The 20,300-nt window shown below is 24.9% G+C and overlaps 4 protein-coding genes across 8 annotated transcripts; 1 reads left to right on the top strand and 3 right to left on the bottom strand.

Moving 5' to 3' along the window:
* Window positions 1–38: 38 nt before the first annotated feature.
* On the bottom strand, window positions 39–4,864 carry LOC127278839 (CCR4-NOT transcription complex subunit 2). 3 transcript variants are annotated; one of them, XM_051300763.1, is made up of 8 exons: window positions 4,454–4,864; window positions 2,812–3,163; window positions 2,469–2,695; window positions 1,647–1,889; window positions 1,280–1,541; window positions 1,004–1,111; window positions 480–705; window positions 39–155 (listed from the first exon to the last, which is right to left on the bottom strand). In XM_051300763.1, the coding sequence occupies exons 2-7, from the start codon at window positions 3,135–3,137 to the stop codon at window positions 486–488; spliced, it is 1,386 nt and encodes a 461-aa protein (XP_051156720.1). In that variant the 5' UTR covers window positions 3,138–3,163; window positions 4,454–4,864; the 3' UTR covers window positions 39–155; window positions 480–485. The 3 variants fall into 3 exon arrangements, with proteins under 3 accessions (XP_051156720.1, XP_051156721.1, XP_051156722.1); XM_051300764.1 differs by having other exon boundaries at window positions 2,812–3,166; XM_051300765.1 differs by lacking the exon at window positions 4,454–4,864 and adding an exon at window positions 3,629–3,766.
* Window positions 4,865–5,088: 224 nt separating this feature from the next.
* LOC127278841 (V-type proton ATPase subunit E) lies at window positions 5,089–7,722 on the top strand. The gene is made up of 5 exons (XM_051300770.1): window positions 5,089–5,278; window positions 5,899–6,074; window positions 6,198–6,366; window positions 6,464–6,647; window positions 6,737–7,722. The coding sequence occupies exons 1-5, from the start codon at window positions 5,246–5,248 to the stop codon at window positions 6,853–6,855; spliced, it is 681 nt and encodes a 226-aa protein (XP_051156727.1). The 5' UTR covers window positions 5,089–5,245; the 3' UTR covers window positions 6,856–7,722.
* LOC127278840 (mitochondrial glutamate carrier 1-like) lies at window positions 7,719–14,123 on the bottom strand. Of its 3 annotated transcripts, none has more exons than XM_051300768.1 (9): window positions 14,043–14,109; window positions 13,574–13,616; window positions 12,070–12,234; window positions 11,047–11,181; window positions 10,630–10,779; window positions 10,408–10,544; window positions 9,621–9,806; window positions 9,309–9,459; window positions 7,719–9,228 (listed from the first exon to the last, which is right to left on the bottom strand). In XM_051300768.1, the coding sequence occupies exons 4-9, from the start codon at window positions 11,058–11,060 to the stop codon at window positions 9,090–9,092; spliced, it is 777 nt and encodes a 258-aa protein (XP_051156725.1). In that variant the 5' UTR covers window positions 11,061–11,181; window positions 12,070–12,234; window positions 13,574–13,616; window positions 14,043–14,109; the 3' UTR covers window positions 7,719–9,089. The 3 variants fall into 3 exon arrangements, with proteins under 3 accessions (XP_051156725.1, XP_051156726.1, XP_051156724.1); XM_051300769.1 differs by having other exon boundaries at window positions 12,070–12,253; window positions 14,043–14,088; XM_051300767.1 differs by lacking the exon at window positions 12,070–12,234 and having other exon boundaries at window positions 14,043–14,123.
* A 1,100-nt stretch (window positions 14,124–15,223) lies between these two features.
* LOC127278763 (GRIP and coiled-coil domain-containing protein 2) lies at window positions 15,224–19,316 on the bottom strand. Its single transcript, XM_051300611.1, has 11 exons — window positions 18,927–19,316; window positions 18,565–18,636; window positions 18,326–18,478; window positions 17,831–18,247; window positions 17,338–17,712; window positions 16,984–17,228; window positions 16,692–16,905; window positions 16,394–16,597; window positions 15,984–16,328; window positions 15,794–15,902; window positions 15,224–15,683 (listed from the first exon to the last, which is right to left on the bottom strand). Exons 1-11 carry the CDS (start codon window positions 18,957–18,959, stop codon window positions 15,655–15,657), a joined length of 2,196 nt encoding a protein of 731 aa, XP_051156568.1. The 5' UTR covers window positions 18,960–19,316; the 3' UTR covers window positions 15,224–15,654.
* Between the last annotated feature and the right edge of the window lie 984 nt (window positions 19,317–20,300).

Genomic DNA, 20,300 nt, shown 5'->3' on the forward strand with positions numbered 1-20,300 from the left:
ATAATATGGAAAAATAGATTGGCGTTCTTAGCAAGGACTTTTATTGATTACTTATTGAATTTTTTTCTTTTTATTAAAGATTATTAAATTTGTTCATTTATACAATTGCTGAATTGCTTCCAGCTTAGAGGCAGCACAACGGTCTGCAGGCAGATCTGAAAGTGATAATTTTTTTATGTTGCTTTTTTCTACTTTCTTTTATCTGTAAAATTATTTTTTAATTGTATATTTGAAAAATAAAGCAACCGATTTTTTAAGGGTAAATTTTTTCATTTTATTTACACTTTAATTTATTAATTTAATTTTTAAAATATATTTTAAAATAAAAAATAATTTTTAAAAGAAAATTTAGAAAATATATTTTACTAAAGTTTAATGCCGAAGATAGTCTAAATTCTTGTATAGGGAAATATTTTTTTCTTGCGATTAAAAAATTGCTTTTTAAAAAAAAAGAAAGGATAATTATAAAAATGACTTACCTGTAGTCAAGGCTGAGCTTGATGGAACGTTGGAGGAAGATGAGGTCTACTTTCCAATTTCGAATAATCTAAATGGAACTCTTTAGCTACCTTCCTCCAGTTTTGTGCATCAAAATAATAATAAGTACCACGCTCGTACGTCGACGTTTTTTCGACTAGTCCTAGACCGGGTGCTTGTGTTATCCAAACTTTTTCCTCCGTGTGATACCGCCATTCTCTACTGTAACTATAAAATGCAACAAACATTTTTTATTTTTAAAAGAATCACTAATTATTTAATTCAATTGTACCAATACAATAAAAGAAATGTTAATAAATATAAATGTACTAAATAATGATAAAAAATTAAATTTACAAATTACTTAATTGTTATAATTAAATTACATTATTTAAATTAATAACAATATCCAATGAATATGGCAATATCTTGACTAGGTGTATTAGTTATTTTAATTTATTTGAATTTTGACCCTTATTATCATTTAAATTATTAATAAAATTTGTTAATTAATTAAAAAACTCACAGTTCTGCTGCCGCAGCTAGTTGTAATACATCTCCAACATTCGTATAAAACATATAAAATAGGAGATCGTCTTTATACCGATTTAATTTAACAGGAGCCAGTTTATCCCTGAAAAAAAGAATTCATTAAATTAAAATACTTTTTGTTGAATTTGCATATTTTTTAAATTAAAAAATAAATTTATTTAATTTCTAATAAATGAGAAAAATAATTGGACATTGAATTAAAAACATGTTAAACAAGATTTTTTTTAAAAATATATAATTATTAAAATACCTGATCGAAGCGTTTATGAGATACTCTGGTGGAACGTGAAAGTCAATGTCTTGTGGCCGACAAGATGTTTCTGCCCAAGGACCTCCAAAATTCTGATAAAGATTTTCCGGTGAATTAAGATTAAGTCCTAGTGCAGTGAGATCTTGTCCTAACGCCAAAGATACAAGATTTGGATCTGTTTCTGATGCTCTAATAAACGTTAAGAGTCCCACCATTCCAAATTGATCTTTGACCATACTGGATGGTATATTTGTTACTTTACCTAAAAAAAACAAAAATATTTTTTATCGTCACATTGATTTTATTTTTAAATTATTTTTTATTAAAATTAATTTTTAAAAATAGACTAATAAATAAATATTCTCACCGTCAGGAGACGTTTGGATTCCTCTTTTAGATGTCTGTAATTTTTCCGAGCCTGGGGCTCTGTTGACTTGTAAAATGTCTTGACTAATTTCTGGACCAAGACCAACAGACATACCTTTATCACCGGACACGCCACCACCAGGGGACGGTCCTTCCCTACTTTGAGTTCCCGGTAGAGCTGGAAAATCTTCCGAGCTCATTGTGAATTCACTCGGTTCAGACGTTGGTTGTTTCACCATACCGACTAAAATATATAGAATTATTCATAAGTGGAATTGTCGATATCGCGCATAAACTGAGCTGAATAATAAATATATGTATCTTTATGATAAGAAGGACAAGGTTGCACCATTTCACATTCACATTCACTTAATAATTTCAAAAAAAAAAAAAAAGAAAAAACATGAAACTACACAAGGGGGACAAGAAACGGAAAAAAATATATAATATACATGCTTAAAAAAAAACTAGGGTAAGGGTTTGGTCAACACAGGATTACACTTATTACTGAGGGACCGATAACAAAAAGAAACATTCTACGTATAAAAAATATGTAAAAAAATTATGTTTACAAAATATTATATATAAAAAGTATTTTAAAAAATGTAATGTAATAAAACATCTCCATCTATAAATATAAAACGTAATAATATTAAAAGCAAAAAAAAATTAAAACTTTCCCCGGAGGAGAAAAATTAAATATCCTTGTGTTGTTTTTTTTTTGTCGGCAAAATTGTAACAAAAAAAATATACATAAATTAAAGTTCGTCGCGGAAAAAAAAAGAAAACAATTATTCGATGCTAGGAATCACGTGGGACTAACCATAAGGTTGCTTCCCTGGCATGGGACTAGGTTGAGGCATAGAATCACCCTGACCTCGATTGGTCAATGAGGGAAATTCTGAAAGGTCCAAAAGTGGAGGTGTACTGGTATCGCCGCCACCCCCGCTGCCAAATACCGAATGGAAATTGTTGATCGCTCCTTGAGATCCGTAATTGCGGCTTGGAGGTATTCCAAAACTGCCCATGCTACCCATTGGATTAGAATTTCTGAAAAAAAACCAAATTCATCAATCTTTTACATCTCTTTTTACTACATACGTATATTTAAATTATATTATAAAAATCTAATGAGAATAGATCTTTACAGTAGAAAGAGAACTGACCCAAGAGCTGGCATTGTACGCCTATCAGTGAAAGCCCTTTGACTAAAGAGTCCCCTACTTCCCATAGGCGAAAGTTGCTGTTGAGATTGATGCCCAGCAGGCTGAACGCCTCCTGAACCAGTTGCTCCAGGATAGACGTTCGGACCAATAACCGAGATGTTCGCTGTACTCGAGGTGCTTGCTGATGAGCCTGAGAACATGCCCGAGGTAGGTGTGACATGACCCGTGAGGGTCGTCGAGCTTAATCCCCCCCCACCACCCCCACGTGTAGCTAGACTTGCGTTTGCGATACTCCGAGGTGGTTGCTCAAAGTTCAGGTTGGCCATAGCCTGGTGGCTCCACTATAAAGTACCTGCTGGGGCAATTCAATTACACTTTTCGTTTATAATATTAAAATTACAACAAAAAATTTTCATTCTACATTATTTTTAACAAAACTATTTATACAATATCGCATATCTATCTCTTTCTTTTTCAAAAATCGTAACACAAAAATAAACTTAATTCAATTATAAAAACTAAATTCGCCATTTTTATATTAAGATTCACAATTTGAATATTATTCCAACTTTCATTCAATCATTTAATGTCTATGAAAATTATAGCTCATTACGTTTTTGTTTACATACACATGAAAATGTTCACAAATCATAACCTTCGATATTTAAAAGGTACAAATCATTCGAATGAAAAATTTTAGTGAAGATGTAAATTATAAATTCTCTGTAAACGTAAAAAAAACAAATTATTGTTACTACTTTTTTGTCAAATGAAAAATTTCGCAATTAAAAAAAAAAAGAAAAATATTGTCAATTACCTTGAACAAGTGGGAAATTCAATTGTAACCAATAAGATTGCCACACACTTTAAAATATATATATATATATCTTAAATAAACACTGGAGTTTGATACATATCAATGATTTCATGTAATAACAAATATGTTGCTACGCAGATATATAATCCTCATTTATAAAAAAAAAATTAAATAAAATATAGACAAGAGAATTGTTTAAAGAACATTGAGGAGTAATTTTTTAATTCAATATTTCAAAAAAATGAAAACTTACAACTATTGATGAATAAAAATGTAAATATTGAAACTATCGAAAAAAACGATATTTATTATCAAAATTTTTGTTACTTTATCAAAATACCATTTTACCATAAACTGTCATGGGATTGAGGTTGTGTTGGTTATGAGATTTCTAGAACATTTAGCTTTGGAGCCAATTTACAATTATGACAAAAACAAAAACATAAAGTAACCTCATTGCATTTCAATTAAAACTATTTGGAAATAGAAAATTTCTATTAAAAACATGCATTACAAACCACCACGCTTCTTTTTTTTGACATAAAGCTTTACTTGGCTTCTATTTGCTTGTGGGGGGGAAAAATCAACGTTATACTTTTCGATTCTTTCATTAATTAAGGATAAGCGTTACAGGCATGAGGTTTTAATAACAAATATCCCACGTTTAGGTCACAAAAAACAGTAAATAATGAAAACAAAATTCCCGTTGACGATGATGTTAAACATTTACCCAGGCCACGGTCAAGTGACAGGCATAAGGAAACAAAGGTTATAGTGCAAGCATTTTGGGAACCCGTGATTTTCAAGATACCAAAACACTGTTACCTATTTTATCTGTACAAACAGCAAATCACTGTGTATAGAATTCAATCGAATTCATGATAAACTTTGGATTCAGAAATGAATTATTGCAAAGCGATGCGTTTTGTTTTGGACAATCACTTTTTCCAACACTTGAGTCCTTTGCAACTAGCAACTAAACACTATATTACACGGGGGGAAAGGGGACATATCCCTAGATTTTGAGGTTATGTTACCAAAATCCGAGCTTTTACAGTCAATAATGTTTGCCAATTGTATTCTAACGATGAATTTATAATTCTACATCTTTTGAGATTAATTATTTTCACACTTGTTTATAAATTGGATCACTTAATAATAGTAAACACAGGCAGTAATGTTATTCAAAGATTGCTGAATTTGACAGTTGATCGATTCGACTTATTATCAATCAAACATAACAAATTCTACATTACCGGCAGCATATACAGCTGTATTCAGTATAATGATTGAACATATGTTTATAACCTCAAATCTTCTAAATTTAAATCCCTCGTTAATATTTACTGTTTCTTTAAATTTTTCTGATTAATTAAATTATTTATTGATAATTTTTTAAATATGTTTAATTCTTTATTACATTTTATTGACTAGTGTTAATATTTGGGCGAGAGATGCGTGCGCATCAATCATATGACCGTCATTAGACTTGAAGAAAATTGGTTGTTCTGCTTAGGCGTTGACTGCAAATCTCTTTCCAATTTTGTAATTCTGTAAAATTGTGTGATTTCTGTGAATAATCTTCAATTATAACACCGTTGAATCAAGCTATTAAACATGGCTCTCAGCGATGCAGATGTTCAAAAACAGGTAATTTACAATTCAATTTCTTAAAACGACATTACTTTCTTGCTTATAAATCATCAATCTTTTTCTATATTTGTTACTTGTATAAAGCAATATTCATGTAGAATTTAATTATTATTTATGTTCTTTAAATTTATCATTTAAAGATTACAATATTTTTATTAATTTTCATATTGTGGTGATAACAATTTTAATCAATAATTTCGTTTCTAAAACTAGTTTCAGATTATTGTTAACATTTTTATTAATTAATAATTTTATTAATAGTAATTTATTTTTGTACTTATTTTATAATCGATTTATTTGTTTATTTAATTTTTGCTTTATATTTCCGGTAGAAGAAAAATAGAAAATGTATTATAGAACTGTCACATGATGTCAGTATGCTAGAAACATAAATGAAAGAATTAATTTTCAACAGTTAATTTTTATTTATCATTACTTTTAATTTTATTTTCAATATTTTAAAATCGAATAGAATTTGAAATGTGTAATGTTTTCTCTTTTTTCAATATATATTTTTTTTTTTATAATTTCTTAGAGCATTTATTTTAATTTTAATTAGAAAATTAATTTTATTAATGTTAAACATATTTTAATTTTATAATAATTTTTCAATTCAGATAAAGCATATGATGGCTTTTATCGAACAAGAGGCCAACGAAAAAGCAGAAGAAATCGATGCTAAAGCTGAAGAAGAATTCAATATTGAAAAGGGTCGTTTAGTACAGCAGCAACGACTTAAAATTATGGAATATTATGAAAAGAAAGAAAAACAAGTTGAATTGCAAAAGAAGATGTGAGTATTATAGTTGAAATAAGATTAATAAATTTTATGAATAAAAAAAAATATTTCATATTAAATATAAGATTTAATTTTAAATTCAATTTAATTAGAAGATTTTTTTTTATCTTCTTGCAGACAATCTTCAAATATGCTAAATCAAGCGAGGCTAAAAGTTCTCAAAGTTCGCGAGGATCATGTAAGAAATGTTCTTGACGAAGCCAGAAAACGATTAGGTGAAATTACTCAGAATCCATCAAAATATGGTGAAATTTTGAAGCTCCTCATCATTCAAGGACTTTATCAAGTAAATTTCTTTGAATTCAAAAAAACAGACAATTTCTGTTTATTTTTCTTTCGTGTGTGTTCTTTAAATGTAAATTTTATTTTCTGATTTTTCACAGCTCATGGAACCAAATGTTGTGATTCGAGTACGTCAAATGGATCAATCACTAGTTGAATCTTTATTTAGTGATATTCAAAACATTTATACCAGTAAATTTAGAAATGACATTGCTCTTAAAGTAGATACGGACAATTTTCTTCCAGCCGAAAGTTGCGGAGGAGTTGAGCTCATTGCTCATAAAGGTAATTTAAAAAAAAAAAACTATCAAATTATTAAATTATAAAAAATCTTTCACAACATAATTTTCAATTTTTTTTTGTTACTTTTTTAGGACGTATAAAGATTTGCAACACTTTAGAATCGAGATTAGAGTTGATTGCTCAGCAATTGATCTCAGAGATCCGCTCCGCTCTCTTTGGAAGCAATCAAAACCGTAAATTCACCGATTAAGCGCAATAAAATTGCGTTCATCTCTTTTCAACATTCCCCGTTCTAAAAAAATAGTAGTTTAAATTATTATATTTGTAAAAAAAGAAGAATCGAAAATTGTATTCCCGTAAAATTGATTTTCAATTTATTATTTCAAATCTAATTGCCACGTAGTTAAAAAAAGATGAATTCTAATTACGGGAATAATAGATGTAATATGAGCATATTTTGAAATTAAAATACAATTATGTTTTTTCCGCTCTGCAAAAATTTGTAAACATGCTTTAATTAAGCAAACACAAATATTGTGAAAGTATATTATATTATTATTGGGAATTATTTTAATAAGATTTTATGGATTGTTAAAAATTTGCAAACTTACCTCAAGAACTTAATCTTATATATATTAAAAAAGAAAAAGAGAGAAATATACGTGTCTTGCTCGTTTTCAAACGTTGAATAATGTTCGTTGTAATTATATTATATATTTAAAAAAAAGAGTATTTGTGTAGTATTTTAGAAATCATTGTGTCTCTTTGACAAGTGATTGCTTATTTGTACAAGACGAAATATCACGAATCTAGAAAACAATTCTTTGTCAAGAGAATTATTATTAACACACTTAACGTCCTTGTTGAGAAAAATGCAATTAATAATTATTGTACATACGCATATGTAATATACTTAAAATGAGCTAAAAATCGTTCTGATTAATAACAAAACAAACAAAAAAAAGTGTGTAAAATAAACTGTAAAAAAAATTAAAAGATAGATTAAAAGTCCGTTACCTTTTAATCTACATTTGAGATTAATTTAATTTTTTCTGAAAGTCTCGACTAAATAATGGCATATATAAATAATAGTAATAAATAGTAGAATTAAAGTGAACATTTTCTTTTAACATATATATTATTTTTTAAGTAACAACAGACATGGCAGTGAATTGTAGACTGCCAATTAAAGTCATTTAACAACATTTTGATTTTCTTTGACATACGTGTTTGCATCTGACATTCACATATAACATTTTTACGATTTTCATATAGCATACGTCGAGTATATAATAATAATAATAATAATGAAAATGTACAATTTCTCGCATTTATGGAAACCACAATATTCAATGGTTTAGGCAGAAGCAGAGAAGTCACAAATTAGCGTAATTAACATCTAATTAGTGAAATTTTTGTTTAATTTACTTTAATAATATTTAAATTCACTTCAATTAATTTTTAACTAAAATTTCAAATTGAATACAATATTCAATCTTTAAAAAATATAAATTAAATATTTTTTAAATACAAAAATTTTAATTAAAACTAAATTTTAAATGAATTTTCTGTTAAATTTTATTAAAATTAATTAATTTAGTGTATAAATATTAATTTACAAATCAGTAGAATTGATTTGCATTTTTCTTTCTAATTTACAATTTTAATATCTATCTCCAGCTGAAATGTCCGTTGATTTCATGAATTATATTTCGATATTATACTTTTTGAGATATGGCATATATGATATGAAAATCAGTAAATATAAACTAGATTCAAAAAGATATATATACCTATACGACATCTGAATAAAAATTACTAAAACTGGCACTAAATATACCATTTTAAATTGTTCTTCAGTAAAAATAAATACGTATATAAACTTTTCTTATTACAAGTTTCAAAATTTATACAAGCTTTTTTTCGGATGGACACAATAGAAATTTACTTTCAAAGATCGGGCAATGATCTTAATTGACCATTTTTTTACAATTATTCTTTAAAATGGCTTCAGGAATTAAAAAAAAAAAAAAAAATTAATACTGTAAGTCCTGAGTTTTTTAAATGGGAGAATAATTTTTAAATTCCATATAAACTAGAAAATATATTTCTAGTAGCATTAAAATTTCGAATTTGTTATTAATTTTAAAAATTATCCAATTATTATTATTTAAATAATTATTTAAAAAATAATCATAATTATAAAAGAGAATTTCTTTAATAATTTGCAAGCTAATAAATTAGTTTGATTTAAATTAAAAAATTGTAATTGTTGAAAAATTACAAAGAAATTTATTCTTTGTATTTTTTCAAAGTAAATTTAATTTAAAAAAAAAGAAATAAGAAATAATCCTGAAGCCATAATTGCGCAGAAATTATGAAAAGGCTAGTAGATAATATTGTTCTAAATACTTGGTAATTATTGTCGTTTGCTTAACAAAGTATGCATTTCAAACCTTCATTGGCAAGTTGGCAATTTTTTTTTTACTTGAGACCCATCAATTGTTCGGCCACTCCTAGATAATAAACAGTTTGTGCTATTCCAAATAATGGTGCAATAACTATCATCCTGCAAGCACCACCTTTAAAGAATGCTGTTGGTCCTTCATTTTTCAAAGTTTTACTAAAAAAATTATATAATATTTAATTTCATAATTCAATAATTGAAGCAATTATGAATTTAATGATATCAAATTAATTTACCTAATGCAATCTAAAACACCATTATAAGTTGGTTCCCCAGGAGCCTTGTTTATCGCTTGAAGTCTTGTTTTTATAACATCAAACGGATTAACAGCCAATGCTGCTGTAGAACCAGCAGCACATCCTGAGAGAAATGAACACCAAAATACAGCTGAAAAATAAATCAAAAAATTATGAAAAAAAACATTATAATAATCAGTCAAAATGCTTAATATGAAATTAATAATTTACAAAATAAATCATTAATAAAAAAGTTAATAATTAATTCAATTAAAAAATCAGGATTGTATTAATTTTTGAAATTCTACTCACAAGATCCATCTTCTCTTTTTGGTCCAAGCGCATTGAGATTGGCAAATAGTGGAAAATAAATAACAGAAAATGTAACATCCCTAAGTGCAGTTGCGCCCGTTCCTTGATAAAGTCCTAAAATCCCTCTCTTTTTTAATAAACTCTTTGTTAATGACCAGGCGGATATCTTTGGTACTTCTTTTCCAGCTTTAAGAAAATTTATTTATTTAAATATTATTTTTAATTTAATTTCTTTAATTTTTGTTATTTTCTTTTTGAAAACAATAACAATTTTTATTTATTTTTTTTATCTTCAATTTTTTTAAAATACAAATTTGTTTATTTTATTTTTATTTAGAGAATAAAATTTTAAGGAAAGAATATTCAAATAAAATTATTTTTTTTATGTATCTAAAATTATGTCAAGGTTATAGGATTACTTAATCTTTTATACTCGCAGCTGTATCGTATATCAAGAATTCGAAATGTTTTGCCAAAAATTCATCAATCAGAAAATACATTAATCAAATTTTATGTTCGAGCTTGAGTCCAATGTTTTATTTTTTTTTCTATATTTTTACTTGTCTTATCTATAAAAGAATTTTAAACTTAAACTTCAATTTTAATGTATTTTTTTAAACTTTAGCTTATCAAGATTATACTGTAATGATAATTAAGTTAATTTAAATAAATAAATTAACTATAATGATTTTTAAAATAATTAAATATACTGTTAATGTGTGAGTATTATTTTGATAAAATAAAATAAAATACAAATATTGAAAAACATTAAAAGACAAAAATTTACCGCTTTTTGCAGCAGCTGCAACTCTGCCTGCATCTTGCATTTGAATTTTAAGTAATTCCATTGGCGTTGTAATGACAATTTGACATGCTCCAGCAGAACCTCCAGCAATCATTTCACGTATAAGTGGAAGAGGTTGCCTAATTTAAAAAAATATATTATTAATTTATTATAATAAAAAATTATTAATAATATTGATAATTTATTTTCTTTAAAACTAAGTACCCTGGTGCTGGAGTTAGATAATGTCGAAACATATCATTAGCAGCAAGTTTAATAGCTTTTTCAGGAGTAATTAAAAGAATATTTACTGCTGAACCTTTGTACATTCCAAAATAACCTTCCGCTCGATACGTTTTTCTAAAGCAATCCAACCTGTAGAAAATAACAAATTTTTAATAATTTCTCACAATATCTTAATAATATTTTTTAATTGAAATAATTTTTAAAAATATTATTAAAAATTCAAAGATATTAATAAATAATGATGGAATATTTAATTCATTGAATATATAAATAATTAAAAATATTTAATATAAAATTTAGGAATATTTTTTAAAAGATCAATTATTTCTGAAAAATTAATTTTCGATTATTATCCACCTATAAAATTAAATCTTGAAATTGAGAAAAGCAATTTACATTGATGAATACATCCTTTCGCCTTTTGGTCCAATAACTTGATTTTGTAATCGCGTTTTGACCAAATCCAGTGGAAAAACCACGGAAACTCCGATAATTCCAGCAATTCCGCCATTGACAATTTTTGGAATGAGTCTAAAATCAATTTCTATTAATATATAGTAGTAAAATAATAATATTTCTCTTTTTTGCACGAATTATTGAAAATAACAATTGCCTATATACAAGCTTATGATTTATTATATTTTATGATATTATTTACTAATACAGCAAAACTACTTTTATTACATGCTTCTTTCACTTTATTGATTCAATAATATACAGCCAGTGAAAAAAAAATTGTGCTATTTTATCAACTAAAAGCATATTAAATATACACATACATGCATTCTACATACAATATCTACGTGTAAGTTTCTAGACAATTTTTTTCAATCAATAAATAATTTCGTTTTTAATCAACTAATTTAATCTTACTTTTTATAATTACAAAAATAAATAACTTTTTAATTGAAAATAATAATTTATACTTTAAATTAAAAATAAATAAATAAATGAAAATTTAAAAAACAATTAAACTTTTATGAAAACCAATAACATAAAAATTAAAAAGGGCGAAAAATCTTTCATAAAAAATTATCATTATAATTATTTTCTATTTCAGAAAAGTAAACATTTTCAACTTTAATAATTAATTAATTAATCAGTGTTAAGAATTTTGTTAATAAAAGACGTTCACGAAGAATACTAAGATTTTGGCTGAGGTTGTGGAATGTTAATTTGCGGAATTGATAAAGTTATTTACATTTAAGTTGATAACGAAAAGTGTCACGTTATTTTTTAATTTTTCTTTTTTTTTTCTTTTTAGAAAAATCATTAACAAACTATTCAAAATCTAACATAGAAGGAAGTGAAGATTTTATTAAAAAAATAATTAATAGTGATTTCTGATACTTTTAAAGTGGTGCTCTTGAGAGTAAAAGATTTCTATACAAAAAAAAAATTTCTTTTTAGAACACTCACATTTTTTTTATGATCCAAGTTTGGTTGTTGCAAATAATCGTATTGGGAAAAATCCGTCAGCGAGATTGAAGAAGATTGGTCGCCTTATCTGGTGTGGAGGGTGCAAACTCTTCTTTTTTTTTTTTAATTTTCTGATAGAAGAAGTGAGACGACACCATTTCGCTGCTTTAAAATGTTACGAGAGCTATGAGATTAATGTATTTTAATTTTTCTGCTTTTTTCAGATATTAACGTTCGCCATTCGATATTATTATCCTTACAAAATGATATTTTTAAAATATATAATTTTGGTGCACAAAATTATAATGATTTAATTTAGGGAGAAACACCAGGCTTAAATGGTGAATTTTTTTTTACTAATTCGATTCGAGATTTCGAGCTAAAAGGAAAATTAGAATTTTTCATGTTTTTGAAAAATTATTGTAAAAATAATTAACATTACCAAAATTATAAACGTAAGAAACATAAGGAAATTAAATTTAAAAATCTATAAATTATACACCTATTAAAGTGTTAAAACATAATTATACTAAATTCAAACGCTATGGATGCAAAGGAATTCAATCATTCCAAGGAAAATAAATTTGTAACATGCATATTTTGAATATATTGGAATAGTTACATTTTATGTTAATAAAAGTAAGCTTTAAAATTAACATTTTCAAAATAGAAGAGAGGCACAAATATCATATCAATTTATGATAGTAATTAATAAATTTAATAAAAAAAATGATTTTAATTCATAGAAATAAATAAAATTTTAATAGTAATTAATATAAAAAATTGAATTATTATTGTTACGTTAAATTGTAATAATTTATTGTAAAAAATTGAAATGCTTTGTCGCTTCTCTTCTACATGCAAAGTTATGATTCAGAAAACATGCAAAACGTCTATTAGTCTTGATTAAGTTAAATGGTCATTGTATTTGAAAACATTCAATCCTCGCGTGAACTTTGTGCATATAATAAAAAGCATTATAAAGATATGAAGAAGATTTGAAACAAAAATTAAGTTATGTACTTTCTATAAATATTTTAGATATATAAAACAATTTGAAAAATTTAGACTTTTATTTATTGGCACAATAAAGAGTTTATTTTTGATATGACTTCTTGAGTTTTGAATAATAAGATATTTTTAAATACATATTGCAGAACACATATATACATATGTGTATATTTTACAGATGAGCTTAATGTTTTATAAGTATCAAAGCTTGTAGAATGACAACTTTATATTTAATTTTTGATAAAAAAAAAAATATATATATATATATATATATATAATACATATCAGTTTAAACAAATGGAAAAATTATTATTGAATTTTACGTAATCTACAAAAAAGATATATAAAAAGATATATAAAAATAAGAAATAAATTTTTGAAATCACATTTTAACATGTATCTTAATCAAGCAGTTTTTTCGAAAATAATATTTGATAAAACACTATTAAAAAACCATATATTAATTTTTTTAATATAATTTTACAGTACTTACTTAAATTTTGGTTGCTCGTTGTTCAAGGACATGTTGTTAAATTCTGTTGAATTCATTTATATTGTTAAGTCTTTCTTTATTAAATTTTTTCACATGACTTTATTTCTATATATGTTAATTATTTTAAATGAATAAATTACCATTTAATTATAATAACAAGTCGTTTAATTTTGTTAAAAAAAGTTTCAATGAGAATAATTAGGTTATAAATCAATTATATTAATTTTAAATAAATATAAAAAATTCCAAATTTGCATGTTAGTAAAGAGTATTTAATTTCAATTTCCCACATTTAGAAAACTATAGAAAATAAACAAAATAAAGAAAAAGAAATTATGACGTACAAATTATAGGTTATGTCAACAGAAACGAATGTTCTTGTTATTATAATAAAATGTGAATGTTCATAACAAAGTAGAGAGAATAATTTCTATTAATTTGAATGAAGTTTTAATATGTTTAAACTTACATTTTAAAAATGACCTTATATTTAATAGATTTGACTTTTGTTCTTGTCTTCTTCCACCTTCAACATCAACTGTCATTAATTTACAGTGTTGCCAAATTTATCCAAGCTCACGTGCTGTCAGATGTCATTCTTAAATATCACGTGACATAAAATAAAATTATTTTTAAATAACATTTTCTTAAACGGCAATTTATCTCTTTTCTAAATACATTAATAAAGAAAAACAATTTTTTTTATTAAATTTAAAGCATAACATTAACTGTAAAATAAAATTTGTGTTGGAAATTTACGATTTTAAAATTTTTAACTCAATCGATATATCGATTGGATCGATTGTATCATTGTGAAGTTGTCCACTTGATGGAGCTTTAACGTTTTTTTGGCGCCGAATTAAATGTTTCTTTCCACATGGTAACGGTTAATATTCGTTAAAAAAAGTTATTTAAAGTAATTGTTTAATTAGTTTAATCATTTATAAGTTACTATACAAACATAATTTTTGTGATTATTCAGTTAAATGTTTGATTTGTGAAGTGTGGAGTGTCAGGAGTGTGTTTTGACGGTTAACCTAAAGAGTTGCACAAGTTTTGCGTTATCGAAAAATAGTGTGATTAACTGTGCTTGTATTTGTTTTTAAGATTATTTTAATATTTTTAATTACATAATGGAAGATGTGAATGATTTTTCTGAAGCTACAAGATTAGTGTCTTTGAGAATAAGGAGATTGTTGGAGAGCTCCTCCGGGATGGAGCCATCGTTTCGACGAAAAAATCAACGATCGGCAAGTCATTTATTACTTTAATTAACATAATAACACCACTGTCAGAAATTAACATTAATTGAAACAAATAGCAAAATAGTTTATTTGTTCATTTACATATTCGAAATATTTTAATTAATTTATAATCATTGAACTTGCATCATTTTATTCTGATCTTTCCATGTCTTTTAAAGTAGTCATATACATAAATGGAGGGCCAAGAAGTAAAAATGTCATAATACCTATGGATATAAACTTTTTCTGTAAAGAAAAAGACATTTTTAATCATATTTTTTTTAAAAAAACCAATTTTAATCCTTTGTAAAAAAATAATTTTAAAAAGGTTTTATTGTAAATTGCGTATTTAAAAAAAAACTTATCTTAAAGAATGGTTAATAATAAAATTTTTAAATTAAATTACCTGCTTTCCTACGCAATTAAAAGGCTTTGTGGCAACTGGACGATAATTTGGCAAATAATAACGTTTCTGTATGTGAAAATTATTTCTAATTAAATTTCGCTCATTACAACTTTGAGGAGAATTAAATATTTTTAACTGCTTTCTATAATCTTTAAGAAATTTAATCATTTTTTATTACTATTACGTTCTTATTAATTCAACAAAGTCCGAAGATTTTTATTTAAACAAAACCAATTTTTCTCTTCTCACAAGTTACACATTCATTTATTTCGATAATCTTTTGTTTTTCCTTTCCAAAAAAAGACAGGAGAAAAAATTTGCAATTTTTTTTGTATATAGAAAAAAATTTATTTCATAAAAATAAGTGATATATTAAATCTCACAATAATTTTTTCTTACTGTACATGTCTTTCTTTCTTTTTAATTATATTTTATAAAAGCCCCGGAATCCAGCTCTTACCTAAAAAAAATTAGGATTTTAAATATTATTAAAAGTTTATATTAACAATGATTACCTATCATTATTTTGATATTTAAATATTTTTTTAAATTATTAAATATAATATTTACCACCAGCGACGGAATAAAGTTTTTGAGTTTCCTCCGGACTCAATTTAAGAATAGTATTAAGTACAGGAATAAGATGATTTTTTTCATCTCCATTTTTTAGAGTAACAAACTAAAAAAAAAAATTAGAAATTTATTTTTAATTTTAAAAAAACATTAAGAATAATATAAAGATAAGTTTATTTTCTTATACCTTAAAAACGACATTTTTTAGATATTCAAAATTATTTGCGTGTTGTTCTCTTTCAACACTTCGTTGTTGTCTTCGAATATCTTCTTTTAAAATTTCATTAAGTTGTGTCAATTTGGCAATATCACGTTCAGCATCTGCTAAAAGAACTGTTAAATGTTTAACTCTTCGCTCGCAAACTTCAAATTCTTGTCTGCTCACTTTTTGCGGTAATGCAGGTTGAATTTCAGGGGGATTATTATAATCATCCGATGAATTCAAAAGTTCATCGAGAGGTATTAGAGAATGTTTACGATATCTTTCACCATTCGTTAGGACAATGGGACAAGAATCGATACTTTCTGATCCCTGTAAAAAAAAAAAAAATTGATTTGTAATTTGTTTTATTTTTGTTTTTAATTTTTTTTAACTACCTCGCATTCTTCTCGTTCTATTAGAGGGATTTCTAATAATCGTGATTGTTGATGAGAATCCACATTAGAATCAACATTTCTCTCTAAGGATATATTATTTGCTCTCGTGTTATCCGTAAATTCAGTTAATTTTAATTTTTCCATCTCGAATTTTAAATCATTATTCTCTTGTTCAAACTTTTCTCTCATTGCTCTTATCTCGATCTATGTTTAAAAATTAAATTATTATTTTCATATAATGTATAAAGGAAGATCTTTGAAATGAAATGAAAAGTAAAAACATAATTTAGTAAACAACCTTATGATTTTTCTGTAAACTTTCTAATTCCTTCTTATTGTCAGCAATTAATTTTTGCATTTTCATTTCTTGAGATCTACATTGCTCTGTTAGGGAAGAAATTTCTTGTCGTGAATTTACTTGACGTTTATTTAATTCTGTGAGGCTTTCTAGTGTACGATTTCTCTCTTCTTTAAATATCATTACATCCTTGGATAGAATTTCAAATTTTTGTCTAAAACGAAAAATTTTTAGTTATAGTAATAACAAAAAAAATAAAATAATAATTTTGTAAATAAAATAAATATAGTACTCATAAGCATCAAGTTTTTCTTGTAGATGTTTATTTTGCTGTTGTGATTGTAATAATTCTTCTTCCATTTCAGCAATACTTTTTCCGCTCATTCCATTTTCTTTACTTTGATTTTGTTTCGTTCTAAGTACACTTTGCGCTCTTCTCTTATAACCATTAAATTCTTCTTGCAAAACTTCCGTTTCCTTTTTTGAATTCGCCAAAGCTGAGTTTAAATGCGATAATTCAGCGGTTATATCTCTCAACTAAAAATAAAAGAAAATATATTTTAGATGAGAAATTTAATTAATTTCTAAATTGAAAAACCATATTATTAAAATAATTTAATTAAATAAATTTTAATATTTTGTCTACCTGATTTTCTAGAACATCTTTTTTACTCTTAAATTCATTCGTCAAACTATCTCTAATGGATTCTAGGGATGCAATTTTTTTCAATAAATTCGATTTCTCATTTTGAGTATCTTTCAATTGCAATAGAAAATCTTGAATTTCACGTTGCATTCTTTCATTTTCGAGTCTCATTTCATTTACTTCTGCTTTTATATTTTCATTTCTATCCTCGAGATTTGTGACTTGATTTGTTTTTTTCAAACAACTACTTCGCATTTCATTCATTTGCTTATTTAATAAACCTATTGTCTCCAAATGTTCATTTATTGTCTGTTCTAGAGATTTTCGTTTTGTTTCCTCATCCTTGAGTTTTAACTTCATGTCATCAATACTTTTCTATTAATTTAAATTTATTATTTGATAATTCAATAAAAATTAATTATCTTTAAAATATAATAGACAATTTAAAAAACAAATTATTTTTTAATTAAAATTGGTAAAAATTGATACAAACCTCATAATTTTCAACTTCCAATGAAAGAACACTGTTATTTGTATGATTTTGTTTAAAGGCATCCAATTGAGAACGTGTAGTTTTATGTGCATTAATTTCAGAATCGAAATTAATTTTCAATGCATCATATTCTTTGACTTTTTGCTCCCTTATCACATTATCGGCACTCAATTCCTCGCTCAATGATTTAAGTTGTTCTTGTAAATGTTTAATTGTATTTTCAAATTTACTTTTATCTTTAGATATGTGTTCTAATTTCAATGTTAATTGTGAAGTAGAATCTTTTTCATTATAAAGAGATTCTTTAAGAGATGCATTCTCATCAACAAGAGTTTCGATATTTTTCATTAATTTCTTATTTTCTGATTTTTGTTGCTCAAATTTATCTTGTAATTTATCATATTCAAGTTGAATAGTCTAAAAATGGATTTTATCATTTTAATAATTTCAAATGAAAATATATGAAAAGTATGTGTTTTTTGAAAAAATAATTACCTGTATTTTTTTCGCGTTATTGGATATTTGAATTATTTTTTGTTGCATCTCATCTTTTTCGGTGTGAAGAATTGTTTTTTCTGATTCTAAATGTTTTATTTGATCAGATAAATCTGATACTTTCTTTTTTAATTTTACAGCAAGTCCTCGAAGCTGTAATTATTTGAATTGAGTATTTAAAAAAATAATTGCAAAAACAATTGTACTACATAGGTAAAATTATAGAATTTATCAATTACCTTATTGTAACGTTCTTCAATTGTATCCTTGTTAATTGTTGATTCACTCATGTTTGAAATTGATTCGGTCATCTGTAAATTGATTTTCTATAATTTCGGTAATAAATCACGTGATTTAAATTTACATGAATATATAATTAAAGAATTTTAAAAAGAAATTAAAGTAATAAAGAAAAAAACTGATATTCTTTTTTTGAGGTTATAACTTAAATTGAATTTATACATTTAAAAACTATTTACTTTAAATATAATAATAATCTATTTACAAGGTTAGAAAAATGATAAGGAGAAATAAAATAATGTTAGTAAAAATTTATTTGAAAACATAAATGATAAACACCGTAAAAACATAGATAAATTACCTCATTCTTTTGAGACTTATCGTTGTCGTCCATTTTTCTTTTGTTTTGTTAAAAAATTTTAAATTGTAATATAATATTGAAAATACACACTCTGTGATTTTTGATAACCGATTAAAATAGAGTTTTTAATATTTGAGGAAATCAGCTGATAAGTAAACATTACATTAAAGTACTTGATATGTGTTATTAAAATTAAATGCGTAGTGCGTGTAATGATATGATTCGCCAGTATTATTAATATATATTTATTATAAAAAATTTTCTCGATGTTTTATTTCTTAAACTTGATTAAAGATCTACGTGTTTTTACTAATTAAACAATTTTAATTAACTTTATTATGATAAATGTCAAAATTTGACAGATCTGACATTACCACCACGTCAGTGGTTAACTTCACTACTGTTTACTATTCGATATCTCGATTAATGTGGCGGGAAAAATTTAAAAATATAAATTAAAATTATTGCCCATGTAAAATTTATACTATAATTAAAATTTATGTAATTAAACATAATTAATTATAATTAAATAAAATAATTCCAATAAAGTTTTTTTCTAATAAACTAATAATAAAAATAAATAAATATCAAAATAAAAAATATTCTAAATAGAAAAATTAAATTTATTCTGTACTAAAATAATTGAATAGAATGTTTTAGTATATCTATAAAAAATTAAATATAATTTATAAACAATTTAAAAAATTAATATATAGAAAATATTAGTTAATTATTATTGTAATTGTTGATAATGGTTTAAATTAGAACTAATTAGGGAAGGTTCAGAATAATTATTAATTTAATTTGTTAATCGTTAATTTTTTCCGATTTTACCCTAGTTTTCTTGAGTGAAATATAATAAAAAGACGATGAATCTCGTGTTCCCGCGCCACTTCTCTCACATCCTCTCGTTCCCTACACGTGCAATGTTTTACACTAAGTGCACATCGAGCAGAATTTTATTACTCGCAGGCGACAATATTTCATTATTAAACAAAATACCTTACATTATATTAGAAAAATTATTATTTTTCAATTAAAATTAAATTATAGTATTTTTATTATTATAGATTATCGAAAAATAATTTTACATATTAATTAATTTTTTTTTTAATTTGAAAAAATACCATTTAATTTATTTTATTCAAAAAATTATTGAATTTATAATTATTATCTTTTAATTAAATATGAATGTTAAAAATGGAAAATTGATTTGTTTAAAATTTTTTTCTATAATTGTTTCAATTAACAATTATACAGAAAAATTTATATAAAAATAAAAATAATTTTGTTCAAATTAAAAATTAATTAGTTAAAATTAGAGTTATTTGACTCCAATAAATATTTTTTGTAGTCAAAATTACATTATTTTAT

The sequence above is a fragment of the Leptopilina boulardi genome, unplaced genomic scaffold, assembly GCF_019393585.1.
Source record: "Leptopilina boulardi isolate dan_hultmark-lab unplaced genomic scaffold, ZJU_Lbou_2.1 LbouV2_211, whole genome shotgun sequence".
In the NCBI taxonomy this organism is placed as follows: Eukaryota; Metazoa; Arthropoda; class Insecta; order Hymenoptera; family Figitidae; genus Leptopilina; species Leptopilina boulardi.

Bases quoted from the DNA above. Each gene is read 5' to 3' on its own strand.
- LOC127278841 (XM_051300770.1), top strand. From the start codon at position 5,246: ATGGCTCTCAGCGATGCAGATGTTCAAAAACAG. The intron at 6,075-6,197 runs GTGAGTATTATA...ATCTTCTTGCAG, and splicing joins GTTGAATTGCAAAAGAAGAT to ACAATCTTCAAATATGCTAA. The intron at 6,367-6,463 runs GTAAATTTCTTT...GATTTTTCACAG, and splicing joins TCATTCAAGGACTTTATCAA to CTCATGGAACCAAATGTTGT.
- LOC127278839 (XM_051300763.1), bottom strand. From the start codon at position 3,137: ATGGCCAACCTGAACTTTGAGCAACCACCTCGGAGTATCGCAAACGCA. The intron at 2,696-2,811 runs GTCAGTTCTCTT...GTTTTTTTTCAG, and splicing joins CGTACAATGCCAGCTCTTGG to AAATTCTAATCCAATGGGTA. The intron at 1,112-1,279 runs GTATTTTAATAA...TCTTTTTTTCAG, and splicing joins CTCATAAACGCTTCGATCAG to GGATAAACTGGCTCCTGTTA.
- LOC127278840 (XM_051300767.1), bottom strand. From the start codon at position 13,605: ATGTCCTTGAACAACGAGCAACCAAAATTTAA. The intron at 9,807-10,407 runs GTAAATTTTTGT...ATTTTCTTAAAG, and splicing joins TGCAGCTGCTGCAAAAAGCG to CTGGAAAAGAAGTACCAAAG. The intron at 9,229-9,308 runs GTAAATTAATTT...TAATTTTTTTAG, and splicing joins GGTGTTTTAGATTGCATTAG to TAAAACTTTGAAAAATGAAG.
- LOC127278763 (XM_051300611.1), bottom strand. From the start codon at position 18,959: ATGGACGACAACGATAAGTCTCAAAAGAATGAG. The intron at 17,229-17,337 runs GTAGACAAAATA...TTTTATTTTTAG, and splicing joins AAGATGTTCTAGAAAATCAG to TTGAGAGATATAACCGCTGA. The intron at 16,598-16,691 runs GTTGTTTACTAA...TTTTAAACATAG, and splicing joins GTTTACAGAAAAATCATAAG to ATCGAGATAAGAGCAATGAG.